Genomic DNA, 15,648 nt, shown 5'->3' on the forward strand with positions numbered 1-15,648 from the left:
CCACCTATTTAGTCTCCGGATACACGCTATATCTTCACAACAAGATCACGGATGGTCGTGCTGCAGCGGCGTTGCTATTGGAGTGTCTGACCGCTACCATTTCTCGATACTACATGTCACGAGTCCTCTTCAGATTGTTGCTGTCCGTGTCTTTCTGCACCAGCCTATCACCATCTGCTGTGCGTACATCCCCCGCACCGATGCCTTTACTGTAGCCGATCTGGAAGATGTCTTTCACCAGCTTCCCGCCCCTATTGTCTTCGTGGGTAACTTCAACTCATACCATGCGTTAGGAGCTCTTGTCAGACTGAACCCCGTTGTCACGAGATTGTAGCGTTTCTTGCCGAGACGAACCTGATTCTGTTGAACGAAGGCAGTCCCACGCACTTCACTACTGCCACAGGGGCTATTCTCATCTGGATTTGTCCTTCTGCAGCCCAGCTCTGGGAGCTCAACTTCAATGACGTGTACATCCCAATCTTTGTAGCAGCGATCATTTTCCACTGGTACTTACTGGGTTTCAGCTCCCACCATTTGCACCGTCGTCAAGATTCAATCTGCGTCTACAGACTGGGCACGGTTCTCTGCCAGCTTTGACTTCACCCGTTATCTGCATCAATCCGTCGAGGAACAGTGTGTGGCTTTTCAGCGGAGTATCTTGTTGGCAGCAGTAGCCTCCATTGCCGTCAACCATGGCCTTCGTCGCAAACGCGTCGTTTCTTGGTGGTCTGCAGAGATTGGCCAAGTTATTCGTGCACGTCGACGAGCCTTACGTGGTTTTCGTTGTGCTCCTAGTGATGCTAAGTTGGAGCAGTTTGGCTGCCTCCGTGCCCGAGCTAAGTATGTCATCAAACAGGCCAAACGACGCAGCTGGCTCGTGTATGTGTCTTCACTTTCTGCCCAGAGTTCAATCTCTGAAGTATGGTATAAGGTTCGTTGTCTACAAGGGCATCCTCCTTCTAGTGGTATTCTTGGTTTGGTTATCAATGGACGCCTGGTCACCGACCAAGATCTTATAGTGTCCGAATTAGGTCAACATTTTGCCGATGTTTCTAGCTCTGCGCATTATCCAGCGGCCTTCCTACCCATCAAGTATCGTGACGAGCGTACGCGTCTTGTCTTTCGCTCTGCTAACATCGAGAGATACAATATCCCGTTTACTGCTTCGGATTTATCTGCTGTTCTACGCTCCAGGAAGGACACTGCGCAAGGTCCGGATCATATACCTTATGCCATGCTTCGGCATCTCCCACCTGGAGGTCACCGCCATGTTCTAGATCTCTTCAACCTACTCTGGCTGGAGAACAGTTTACCTACTGCTTGGCGTGAGGCTTACATTATCTCGATTCTAAAACCTGGCAAGCTTGCTACGTCTCCTGCTACGTCTACCGACCCATCACCCTTACCAGCTGCCTTTGCAAAGTTTTGGAGAAGATGATCAACAACCGTCTCGTTTCGCTCCTTGGGAATAATGACTTTCTTTCCAACTTCCAGTGTGGCTTCCGACGCTACCGCTCCACAACAGATCACCTTGTTCACCTGGAGACTGCGATCCAGGACGCCTTTCGCCACCGTGAACATCTTGTAGCCATCTTTTTTGATTTGGAGAAGGCTTATGACACTTCTTTGCGCTATGGGATCCTGCGCCAACTGCATATTTTGGGGCCTCCCTGGCAAAATGGCTGCTTTTCTTCGCGAGCGTTCCTTCCGAGTGAAGATTGGATTCACCCTTTCTGTGTCGTTTCGACAGGAAAATGGAGTTCCGCAAGGCAGTGTACTCAGTGTAACACTGTTTGCGGTGGCTGTGAATAGTGTGCTGCACGAAATTACACTTTTCGTTCGAGGTTTGCTCTACGTAGATGACTTCACGATCTACTGTCGGTCCCATGATCTTCGTACCATTGTACGCCAATTACAACTGACGCTCAACCGCCTGCATCAGTGGTCCCTTCGCTCTGGCTTTAAGTTCTCCTCTGCTAAGACCAACTGTGTACACTTCTGCCGTCTCCGAAACTGCGCTTTTGATCCAGATCTTTCCTTGGGACATGATCGCCTCCAGTATGTTGAGTGTATTCGTTTTCTGGGCCTCCAGTTTGATCGCCGTCTTACTTGGAATCAGCATGTTCGCGCCTTGAAGTATAGCTGTCTCCGCTCCATGAACTTGTTGCGCCTACTTTCTCATACTACCTGCGGCGCTGACCGTGTAGTGCTGCTTCGCCTTTACAGAAGTCTCATTCGATCGAAGATTGACTACGGCTGTGTGGCTTATAGTTCTGATCGCCGCAACATACTACGCCATCTGGACACCGTCCATCATCTGGGTCTGAGAATTGCCACTGGGGCATTTCGTACAAGCCCCATCCTTAGCTTGTATATTGAAGCTCACGAGCCATCTCTGTTGCACCGTCGCCAAGTCCTGTAGCTAAGATACCTACTTCATCTGAAGGCCATTCCTGATCATCCCTCTGGGTTTACGTTGGGAGCTGGTCCTCGCCTTCAACGTTATCAGGCACAGCCTACAGTCACCAGACCTTTCGGAATCCGTGCCTTGGAACTTCTGCCAGATCTTGCTGTCAAGCTACCTCCACTTCCTATTTTAGGTTTCCTGCCACTACCACCCTGGCAACTGCTCCCACCGGCGATCAACTTCTCTTTGGCGCAGTTCAAGAAGGCCACTACCAGTGACTAGAAATATCGCCAGGAATTTCTCTCACTCGTGGCCTCCTATCCGGGCTACCGTTTCATCTTTACCGATGGCTCCAAGCAGGATGACTCTGTTGGCTGTGCTTTTGTTCTGGAAATCCACCGTTATCAAGTTCAGCTTCATCCCTTCTGCACCATCTACACCGCAGAATTGGTAGCCACTTTGGAAGCTCTTCATCATGTTCGTCGCCGCCAGCTTCGCGCTATTATGATCTGCTCTGATTTCAGCAGTGTCCTTCATAGCCTTGCCGATGTCTCATCTCCGCATCCACTTGTCCAGCAAGTATTACTTCAGTGCCATGACCTACTTGCTGAGGGCTATGATCTTCAGCTTTGTTGGGTGCCAGGCCATGTTGGCATCCCTGGAAAAGAGCTGGCCGACACTGCTGCGAAGGAGGCTTCTCTCCATGGTCTTCGTTGCCGCCTCCCTGTTCTCAGCACTGATGTTCGTCACGTCTTTTCTTGTCTTCTGCATTAGCACTGGCAGTCATCATGGGATCAGCAGATCAACAACAAACTCCATGCTGTGAAGCCCCGTCTTGGAGTCTGGTCGTCGATCTCCCGCCCTTCACGATTGGAAGAGAGGACTTTGGCTCGTCTTCGGATTGGTCATAGTCATTTGACACACGGACACCTTCTACAGAGAACTCCTCCTGACTGTCACCTCTGTGGTTAACGCTTCACTATTCGTCATCTTCTTGTGGACTGCGTGCTTCGTGTGCCAGTACGTGCTCAGTTTGGCCTACCAGCTGATCTCCGAACTCTGCTCAGCGATGATCCTGGCATCGTCTTGAAGTGTTCCGATTTCTGCGACATCAGCAACTTCTGTCCGCCATCTGACTTATCTATATGCTTCTGTGACTGTGCAGTGTTCTGTTATGTGGATGCACTGCTTTTAACGTTTCATGCATTATTTATTATTTTATCTCGTACTTTTCTTTTTCTGCCTGGTGCTCTGCGTGACTGTTTTAGTCTACTTCTCTACTACGGACAGTACTTTTTTTTTTTTTTTAGCTGTGTATGTTTGTGTCTCTTCGCGTTTACTGTGTGTGCTCCTACTTAGTGATGGGTGCTAAAAGACCTCCGTCGTCGGCGCACCTACCTCAACCTTTTCAATTCAATTCCACAAATTTATCTTTGCGAATCTATTAATGTATGAATATTTCAAAATGGTGTATATTTGATACTTAAAGACGAACCTTATGATCGAATATTTCTGTTTATATAAATCTGCAGATGTCCCACTCTACCTTTCCACCCTTTGACTATAGTAAATTTTATTAGTTATTGACTTAAGTCTGTGTCATCACCTGGGATGTGATAGAACATCCATATATAACAGCATGACATATTTCTTTCGAAAGTGTTATAAAAAAATACTTATTTTATACTTTTCAAAATTCGCCCAGTTATGTTTTATTATTAATGGTATATTTTCAGTTTTAATTTTTCTGTGTAGTGCAACATTAGCAAGAGCTAATTACAAAATAATTTTCTTCCATTTGAAAGTCGTATAAAACATACCCTGCATTTGGCAACAACGGTCGGAGGTTCATTTTTTAACTAGAAAGGCAGGCTCCTCTCTATCTTCTTTATCTCCTTCTGGTTAGGTCATACTTGAAGTTCGGAATGTCCTCAGAGCCAAAGAAAACCATGAATTTCGCATTGATTGCAGCCCAAAGCCTATTGCCCGTTCCATTGATTTATAATATATAAACACCTGCGCGAAGAGGACTATATGTATTGTTTGAGGCATAATGCGGAAAAAGGCCAAGAAAGTTTCAGAAAATCAGCGCCTATGTTATTTGCAAGAAGGGGTGTGAGTATTCCCAATTGGTATGTTTGTTTTATACAAGTAGTTCGGAACTTTCCGTATAAAACAGTGTGATGTGAAATGCTACAGTACATTTGGGATTGGTTAGCAATGCTGTTTGTGTTGACGTTCATTGACTTTTAGCTCCTGATACATGCTGTTCCTACATTTGGCTAGTTTCAAAATTTGTTTTCCAGAACATATGATATTGATAAGCATTGATTAGCCTCATGTGAAAGCAACGTTGTATATTCTATTCATAGTGCAGTACTTACAATCAAGACTGATGATTTGGTATGTCATTTTTCTTTCCCGCACATGTGTGTGGGTATATATGTATTATTCTTGATTCATGTACCTCGAGAGTGTGTTTTGATTTTTAATGATTAGATTTATTTGTGTCGAGATGTTTTAATTGTGTAAATGATTTAGAAGTTCTGAATGACTTTTGTAAATAACTTTTAAAAGAAGTAATTTTCATAGCTATCCACTAAGAAAAAACTTGCCATTAAAGAACTTGGAAAGATATTCTCAGACAGACATTGTGCAAAACATCAAAAGAGGCAAAAGGCAATTCAGGAGAGTGTTCAAAAAGATATATATACAATAATAATGAATGGTTATGTTGGTGCGAAGTAAAAGAATGCACTTTTTTGCTTTCCTTGTCTATTGTTTGGTGGTGACGAATCGTGAACGAAATCACGAGTAACAGATTTAAACCATTTATGCTGGAACGTAAGACAACACGAATCTTTGGCTTCACATTTGAGAAATGTTTTAATATTTACAGTTCTTAGAAAAGTAAATATTGTTTCGCAATTGGATAGTGCTTATAAGAGAAAACTTGAAGAACACAATGAAAAAGTCAAACAGAAGAGGTACGTACTGAATATTATAATAAACTGTGCTCATTTTTGTGGGTTTTTGAACTAAATTTAAGTGGGCACAATGAAAGCGACTCGTTCTCCAACCTGGGTGGTTAAAGGGACGTCGAAAACGATCCAGTATGAGCTCCGGTCTGTGGTGGCTCAGTGATAGAGCGTTCACCTCGGTACATGGGGTCAATGGTTCGATCCCAGCTCGTGTAAAATTAACTTTGTGGTGGCCAAACACTGTGTGCGTGGGATTTTCGGGATTCTTTTGTTTCCTCCCATTTTCTTCATTCCACCATATTATTAATTTCTCATCATCACCGTCTCCTTTAGCCTAGCTGGCATAACTATTGGATGTAAAACTGAAAGATTTAATTTCGTTTCATTTTAGAATGAGCTCGTACAAATATTGTTTGAGGTTGTCAGGAAGAAATAACAAACGAAATTAACGAAGGTGATTTCCTGACTATTATAGCCGATTAAGCAATGACATCTCAATTATATTTTAAATGGTTATTGTTTCTCAGTATAAAGTAAAGCAAATCAGTGAAGGTTTTTGGAATTTTATTTCACCACCAAAGCATGATGCTAAAGCACTAGCTTCTTATTTGGTTACAGATTGAAAAATAAAAAATTAGGTCTTAATGAAAATCGTCCAAATTAATTGCACAAACCTGTGACGGTGCTTCTCTTATGTCTTGTTCTTGTGGGGGTGGGGTGCAGGTGATAAAGAAGCTTTTCCTAATGCCGAATATATACATTGTTATACTCATCAAATTAATTTGGTTATGAGCAAAGCTGCTTCCATAAATAGAAATGTAAGAATTTTCTAATTTACTAGGTATTTGCACATTTTTTCTGGTAGCCCACAGAGAACCGCAGCCTTGGATCCAGTGGTTCAGAAAGACTTACCTCGGACAAGTAATACTCCTTGGAATTAAAGTAATATTCGTCTAAAAGTATGAATTCCATGTTTGATCATAAAAAAGATCATCCAGTACATGAATAAGGCACTAACAATATATGAGATAAAAATACAAATACAATTCACCAGACTGAAGGTCTAAAAAGTTCTTTATCAGTCACCACTTCAATCTTTTGTTATCACTCTTGAGCAAAAGAATGTTGCTTGTAGAAATTTTGTTTGGGCAGCTTCAAAAGAGAGAAATTGACCGTTCTTCTGCACAACGGACGATATTAAGATTTGGAAAGAAATTAATGCAATAAGAAATCAAATTGATTACGACAGGAACAAGGAAATAGAATCTACAGAGAGAGAATCAAAAAAGTGGAAGAGTGATAACACAGAAAGAACAGAAAAGCAAAAGAAGTATGTCATTTTATAATTTGCGAAGCAAAAATCCAGTTTTATTCACAGAACATTTTATGGCAGCAATACTGTTTGCACCAGATATGTTTCCAGAGTATGCTTTAAATTTTCCTAGAGAAACCTAAAGAAAGTTTATAGTTTTTTCGACAACATTAAGTTCATCCATAAACTGTTTCCATTCAACGCTGCAGAGGAGTTTCGACACGGATCCAGACTGTAAGGAGGATGATTCAACACTTGGAACCACAGCCAACAATAGCAGACTGAACTTTTCGGATCATTTAGAAACATTCGCTATGCGGTGTAACACATATACTCTGCTCATGGCACTGTGTTGCTCCGACTGACTTCAAATTTCCCACAGGTTCCCCACAGTGACCTTGACCTCGTGTCAGGTGTCATTATGCTCCGAACCTCCCTTTCTATCTAGGTAAATAACTTATTGGACGCCCCTAGTAGTTAGCCCATATTTAAGTCTTTTGCTTCTAATTTAATTATACAGTACTATTGAACAAAAATATTGAAAATAAATGTATCAATACTGTTTCTTTCCATTCAATCCTTAGAACATTTCGAATATATGGAGCAAATTATATTTTTGATAAAATCATTTACATGATACACTTTATTTATTAGTTGCATAGAGGTACAAGAATATTATTTCAACAAAATTTCAAAGTTCAGAGATGTGGAAAACATCAGAAAAACTTCAAGCCCACTTTTCTTCCCTTCAAGCACAGATTTTCAATCAAATTTTCAACGTAGATGAAGCTCAGGACTGAAAAACTTTTCATAATTTCACTTTGACGGTAGAGCTTAGGAATGGGGGAGGGGAAAGGTGTGTATATATATATATATCTATATATCTATATATCTATATATATATATATATATATATATATATATATATATATATATATATATATGTGTGTGTGTGTGTGTGTGTGTATGGGTGGGTGAGTGCGTGTGAAAATGATCGAAAAGGGAGATATACAAGGTGACCCAAAGAAGATATACAGTCAACTCGTTGCTTTTTATATCATTTCTTATTGTTATCCATTAGGTAGACTTAGTTTCTTTGTTATTTGTTCTTTATGTTTTTTACTTATATCTTAAGCTCGGAACAACCGAAGTACAAGTAAATAAACCTATGAGCTAGAATGTTATACTTGATCAATTCAGGGATATAGGCCTATACCTTCTTTTGGGCCACCCTGTATAAAAATGATCGAAAATGACCTTTATTAATGCTGAATCCATAGTTTCTGGATTGCTGAGATGAACAGTGACATTTGTTATGCCGTTTAAATCCAAATTCATCCCCGCAATTTGGGGAAAGATATATAAAAATGATAGCAAATGACTAATATTAGTGTCGAATCCATAATTTTGGAGACCCTGAGACGAACAATGACATTTCCAATGAGGTGTCCCGCAATATGAGGGAGGGGGAGGTGGGAGAAATATAAAAATGATCGAAAATGACCTATATAAGAGAGCGCTTTAGTAATAGTAAAAAGTGACTGACTATAATAACATATTACTATTTTTTTCTTAATTTAACCCAGCGAAGCGGGTAATTGATGCTAGTCAGTTTATATATGATCAAATATGAATACATTTATCAGTTTGTATATTTTCTGTATTTTTCAGATTACTTTCGATAAATCGATGAGAATATTTTACGATTAAAAATATGAATTCTTGGATTAATTACTGAATTCTAATATTCTGACAGATGTAATAAATTTATAAAAAAATATTTGGCTAATTTAATGTTGATGATTCGTGGCAAATTGATTGAAGATCAATAACTACAAATACTAATCTGTATATTATTATGGTCGCTTACTCTGAGGGAAGAACATAGACTGAAAGTATTTGAGAACAGGATCCTGAGAAGAATATTCGGACCCAAGAGGAACGAGAATGGGGAATGGCGGAAGCTTCATAACGAGGAACTACATAGTTTATATGGTTTACCCAACATTGTTAGGGTCGTCAAGTCTAGGAGGCTTAGGTGGGCGGGTCATGTAGCTAGAATGGAAGAAAGTAGAAATGCTTTGAAAGTCTTGACTGGAAGACCGATAGGAAAACGACCATTAGGAAGACCTAGGCGCAGATGGGAGGATAATATTAAAATGGATCTCGCAGAGATAGGAATACAAAGTAGAAACTGGACCCAATTGGCTAAGGATAGAAGTCAGTGGAGAGCCTTTGTGAACGCGGCACTGAACCTCCGGGTTCCATAGGCCATAGAGTTAGTTAGTTAGTGAGTTAGTATATTATTATGTACCTTACCTGGGAAATTCTGTTGAGCACAACCTGAGCCAGTAGATGTTACGCCCAGAAGAATATATCTATCATTCTCTTTGAAAACTAATGGTCCACCACTGTCACCCTGAAACGAAAATGGAGATTTTAGTTAGATTTTTAAAATAAGATTTACTGTCAGAGATTAGATGAACAAATGATTTCAATTCTTGACCAGGTATTTTCTTGGATCTCTTCAATCTCACTACAAAGATATTCAGAAATATCTTTAAATACGATACATGCCTGTGAAGTGGGAGACCCGGATTCGACTCTCAGTGCCAGCTCATATGGTTCGGATCCCCACTTAAGCTGTAAGTCCACGTCTATAATAGTCTTGCTGCTGAACGGGACGTTAAAACCAAACCCAATTAGATCCTTTAAGTACGATAAATTCTGGACGACTCCCTCCAAAAAATCCATCTATCTTATTATTGTCTGTATTTTAGCTGTAAAATTGATTTAGCAGCTGAATCTGTTTTTACTAGATAAAAATAAATCAAAGTTTCCCTATGAGATAACTTAAAACACATATTTATTAAAAATATATTCCTTCTTTCTTTACTACCCGACTAAGGAATACTTTATTCTTATGGTTCGTATTAGAGTTTGATGAACTGATATGCAACTTTTCAATATGATAATAATTTTCTATCATTGCATGAGTGTTCTGTTTAATGAATTAGCCAACTCACTCTAAAATATCTAGATAAGGTAATTATATGAGTAAGGCAGACAAGTTCTTTCCTCCGTGGTTCTTAAAGATTTCCCGGGAATTATGAGCTGCAGTGAAAGAATATAAGGATTATGAATATTACTCACATAAGAATTAAGTAACTGTGACTCCATTATATTGACACTCACTTGCACATAGCAATTAACATTCTTTGGATATAAGAACATTTTTGCTCCTTTCCAAATTCTTGATACTGTTAGTAAATCATTCATATAATTCAATCTACATTTAAGTAACTATCTAGTGCTATTCTTTATAATTACATCAGTGATTAAAGAAAGTGTATATTGATCCAATCGTTTACTACCTTATCTATGACAAAAGACCAGTTCTAGAAGTATTAATGCCTGCTTCAAGACATACCAGATATGTAGCAAACGTCAACTGCGAACCTCGGCATGCGTAGTTATCTGCAAAGTGGGTACCGCATATTCTGACTGGGGCTTAGAAACAGCACAGGTTGGGATGTGCGTGTATTTACCATGAAGTTGGCAATTGGAAGTATGACTTCCTTTTCCGAAGTATTGCCACTGAGAATACGTGGACTAGACCACATAAACCAGCATTAAAGGCATGGTCAAAGAAGGATATAATCCAGTTTCACGACGTCGAAAAAAGAGACAAGATCCGGCGAATTTGAAGGTAATGATTGTGTTGTGTGATCACCAAGAGTTATCCTTGCATATAGTGCTCCACAAGTAGTTAATGAACATAGACTTCTACGTCAAAAGTGCTCTGCTCTTAGGCTTAAAATACCACATCTGTAATCGGGATCTACAGGTTCTATGATAACGCAAGCTATGGTACAGTACGACTGGTAAAGTGGAGAACTTTTTGCAACAATAGAGTTGAGAAATGGTGAACCTTTAACATAGACAACTTCTGCCACTGCTATTTCTTTCTCAAGAGGAAGAAACCTGAGAGGAAAAGAATTTAGAGAAATCCTGAGTATCATTTCCTGAGTATACAACACAGCAGACTCTGCGCCCCTGGCAAGAGAGGGAGCTATTAGTGGTATACAATGTCTGCTAGATAGGGTAGCGCCTAAAACGAGACGAGGCATAATCTTCATGAGGGGATTTGAGATGAGACAGAGCTTTTCCAATAAAAATACATATTGTTTCAAGACGAGGTATCACTTTCGCAACAAATTTTTGAGACAAGACTGCCGTAATCTTGTTTTATGCGCATCAGTACAGCCAGATGTGTGAAAACCTGTTCACCCGGCAGATTACATTGAAGCGTTGTAAATCATTCTATCTGCGTATCCTATTCCACTTCACTTTGTCAGACATGTCACTACGAAAAATTATCCTCGTGTTGTGCGTTAGAAACTACTAATAAAGTATCTTGAACAGGAGTTATCGAGTAAGAACTGATCAATAGAGATCAGACTAGAACGATCGATCCAGAATAAAACATTCAAGTATTAGATCCGACCAAGTAAGATCACTTCCTCAAGGAGAAAACAGGATGGACTCTGATTGGGCATCTGTAAAAACTCCATTCTTCAATGAGACTCTTTTCGCTGCAGTGAACACCCAGTTTCGGACAAAGGATCCAATTATGAGGGTATAGTTGACAGTTACAGAAACTAGGTGTATAATATTTACGTGAGTACCAAGCTAGTAATAGTACCTTACCTTTACGAATAATGGATTTTCAGAATTTATGTTACGGACCTAGCGATGTAAAATTTTCGGAACTTTTTTGAACTGTGGAGAAAGCTGGTTTATTTTCGGAGAGAAACTGGAGAATTTGAAAATAAAACTTTATTCTTTATTATTTCTCTGAATATACGTTACCTTGAATGAACTTTAATACTTCTTAGTTCAAATACGACATTTATGATGAATGCAATGTTCCAAGAAAATAATGAAATTGAATGAAGAAAGAAATATTTTGACCCAACTTTCAGATACGTAAGAGTAAATATACTGACTCATTCATTACTAAATCTCCGAAACTATGAGTATTAGAAGTAAAACTTTGGGACTTTATAAAAATAATATCCTTTTATTCTAAGTTGAAGAAAAGACTGAGTTTGAAAGATTAGGCTTTTGAAGGGGAGAAACGTAGCCTTGAATGGTTTTCTGATGTTCTCCACAATCTCCCAAAATATTAGGAGTAGTTGTAATTTTCATTAAATGATATTATCCATGTACAGTCAGCGACAAAAGTTCTTTTCGTTTGATGAAATTAGTTTTGTAAATAACTTCAGAATAGAAGGACAATTTGAATACAGTTTTCAGTAAATTAAAAAGAATGTATTTTTCTGCACATTCCAGCCTTGAAACTTGGTGTTATTGTGTACGTCTACATTTATTCCCAATATATATACTGGGTGTCAAAAAATTCCACCGACAAACTTCGGGAGGTAAATCCTCTCATACGAAGAAACAAAAAAGCTCAGTAAACATGGGTCCGGAAACGCGTTGTTTCGGATATATAAGGCGCCGAAACCGTGGGAAATGAATCTTCAAATGCGTATATTTCAGAAACTATTCAACCTAGAGGGTGCGGTTTGAAAACTCACCAGCGAAGTCATACCTACTCTTGTTAAATATGCATGTTTCATAATCTTGCAATGCCTGCGGAAGGGATTCCCCAAAGGAGCATAGGGATTCCCGGATAATCTACCGAGTGAAGATGGCTCGAAAGGGTTATGAATGGACGACTTCCCCACCTGTTAACAGTAATTCCTTGTACCAAGAAGATAACTCAAACGGATACAAAATGGTGGACACTTGTATACCTGTTGTGTGTGGTTGCATAATCCTTTCTACGGTGCCCATACGGATGGTGCCCAATAATGAAGTTCGGAATATCAAATACTGTGAATATGCAGTCGAAGGTTCGTAGTGAGACACGTGCGGTGTTGCTACAGCATAACACATAAAGCAGAGTGATTGAGAGCTGTTGAAACTAGATGCAAACCCGCTATCAAAATGTACATAAATTATCGTGGGCAAATGTATGTTAACATATGCAGCATTGTGGAGTATAGTATTAACATACGTAAGAAGCAGCTGACAAATGACCTCCTGGGAACAGCGATAATGTGATTCGCATATTAGTGGCATAGTTGATGACGTGCAATGCTGTAAAGCATAACCTCCAGGCACACAAATAAAATACACAAAGCACAAAGACAGAAGAAGACGAGTCAATACAGGAAATGGTGTTTGTAATTCACTTCTACCTTACAACGTCACGAAATGTACTAAAAATGTGAACCATTGACTTCAATGAACAAGAGATAGCGTCGAAGCACTTCGTCTCGCACACGAGGAAAAACGTCGTTGTTAACACGAATTCTTGCGGAAGCCTCGACAATGCGGCCCAAAGGTCCAATTCATTCCCCACTGGTGTCTGGTAGACCAACTCCTTCATGTGTCCCCATAGGTAAAAGTCCATAGGTGACATATCCGGTGATCTAGGAGGCCATGCTACAGGACCACCATGCCCGATCTATCGATTCCCAAACATATCAGAAAGTACATTTTGAACACGCCGCGGCCGATGGGGTGGAGCTCCGTCATGCTGGAACCACATTTGTCGCCGGACTGCAAGGGGGACATTTTCTAGCAGTTCCGGAAGTACCTCTGAAAGAAACACACTCTAAGTATGCATGTTCAGTCCTGGAGGTAATACGTAAGGTCCTACCAAGACATTATCCACTATACCGGCCCACACATTAACTGTGAATCGTTCTTGATGACCTCGGCGAAACATTGCATTGCGGATTGTTTGCTGCCCACACATGCCTATTATGAGCATTGTAACATCTGTCACGAGTAAAACTACTCTCATCCGTGAACAAAACATGCCACGCGAACTGCGGATTCTCCACACACTGCCGCAGGTACCATCGGGCAAATCGCACACGTTTGGGATAGTCTGTAGGACGCAAAACTTGTACTCTTTGAGGATGATATGGATAGAGATGTTCTTCATGTAGGACGTTCCACACTTGCTGGTGCTGAACATGCAACACATGTCCAATGGCCCGCGTGCTTGTTAAGGGATTTTGTTCAAATTGGTCCAACACATTCTCTTCGAATGCTGGTGTTCTCACTGTTCGTGGTCTTCCTGCATCAGGCCGGTGAGTATATAAGGAACCTGATTCTCGCAGCTGCCGATCAATTGACGTAAATGTAGTGTGATGGGGGCACTGTCGTTCTGGAAAACGTTCTCTATACAGTCTTTGTGCCTCCCTTGCATTTCCCAAAGCTGCACCATATGCCAGATGCATATCACTTAATTCTGCCCAAGTAAACTCCATTTCCCACTACGGTGTTTTATAAAGCACTGACAGTAAGCACTGCACACAAGCACAGTCGCTTCCAGAATACACGTCAGTCTTCGGTAGACTAGTTTCTTTAGGTGCTCGTCTGTCATATGGCTTAGAGTCGAATCCCACTAACAGCATGACTCTGTTAGTCAATGTTTATTTTACCTCTTCTATCGTATTTTTGTTCCTATAAACAGTTTTGGACGTAAGAAAAACGCTATGTACTGTCATTTCGAGAACAATGTCTTTTTGTTGAATATTCTGGACTCAGTTAAAATTATCGTGTGAAACTGAAATACCTCTTACATGTTTTAAGATTTAAAGAAAACCAGAAACCAATTTCCTTACACACAGTAAACTGATAATCAATGTTGTTTTTGCTTTTAAAGATTGGCAATACCCTCCAGAGTTCGACTGCGTGTGCATTTGAATGCAGCCTAAATCTGTTTACATTATGAGAGTTAATTACATCCGACGACTAAAGTTCAGACACAAATGCAGGTGATCTTGCGGCCAGAGCGTTTATAGAGATACCATCTTGGCATTCGACTTGTGAAACTGAAGGAAGACACTCAGAATGGTTGAACAAAGAGTGGCGAATCTACGCTGGGATCGGGGCAGCCTTGGTCCCCTAATTTTGCTGCGTTACTAGAAAATCACTAATGTCATAAATACCAAAACGCAGTCCAAATTACGTATTTTACATAGCAAAATACTGACACCCCCTCCCCCTCCAGTTTTTACTTTCAAGATTGGTTACTGAACACAAGGATCGTACCCGGTTCTCTCTACACTTAATCTACTCTGGTGTGCTAAATTGGAATAGGCGTATAGATTTGAGGCTCCAGCAGTTGCATTGTAAGCAAAAATAAACATGAGAAGAGTATGGCGTTATGATTATTATTTTGTAATAACGTCCCCGCCTTATAGACCTAACAAAATGGACACGAAGACAATCTTGATGTAACTTTAAATGAAGGAATAAAGACAAGGTATAAAATATGGAGTGGTTTATTGTTCTGTGTACATATTTTGGAATCCGTTAACACGAGAGGCTTGGGTACCCGAAGAGAAAACGAAACCGTAGCAGGACTTACATTTAATTTAACGAGCTAAACCAATTCATTTAGATATCACATTCGCGCACTTCAGTATCATTCAATTGTACGTTTATAACAATTGTTTATTGTTTGATTGTTTATTTGTTAAGATGCTCAACGTCCCTTTTCAGCAGCGGCGCTGTATGGAGACGGGACCTAAAGTTTCAAATGCGATCCGATCCATCTCTTGGTTGTTGAGTCCAAAGCTTGGACTCTTCGTGGGGATTGACCCCGCGACACGGCGCGTCAAAGTGCAACCTTGCTTTCTGTTGCTTCCTTGCTTATCCACGTAATGATGCAACAACTGAAAGGAACAAGTACCTTTGATAGTTGAAATTGAAATCAAGTAGACGGTTGCAGACTTATTAAGATAATGCATATGATTTCAAATCACAAATCTCTTATACATTTAATCAGATCATTCATGTAATGTACTTAATATTGGGTCTCGTTCATTAGTGACATTCACTCAGTTCACTAGACATAA

General features: G+C 40.1%; 1 protein-coding gene across 1 annotated transcript in view; it reads right to left on the reverse strand.

The window, feature by feature from the left end:
• The window catches only part of LOC145662158 (trypsin-1-like), a 131,278-nt gene that overhangs the window by 7,881 nt on the left and 107,749 nt on the right, over positions 1 to 15,648 (reverse strand). The window contains exon 6 of the mRNA XM_081727492.1: positions 9,020 to 9,119. Within this exon, the coding sequence (XP_081583618.1) occupies positions 9,020 to 9,119 (100 nt within the window). The remainder of the gene's footprint in view (positions 1 to 9,019; positions 9,120 to 15,648) is intronic.

This window comes from Thermobia domestica, chromosome 10 (genome assembly GCF_964235325.1).
Source record: "Thermobia domestica chromosome 10, izTheDome1.hap1.1, whole genome shotgun sequence".
NCBI classification, from domain to species: domain Eukaryota; kingdom Metazoa; phylum Arthropoda; class Insecta; order Zygentoma; family Lepismatidae; genus Thermobia; species Thermobia domestica.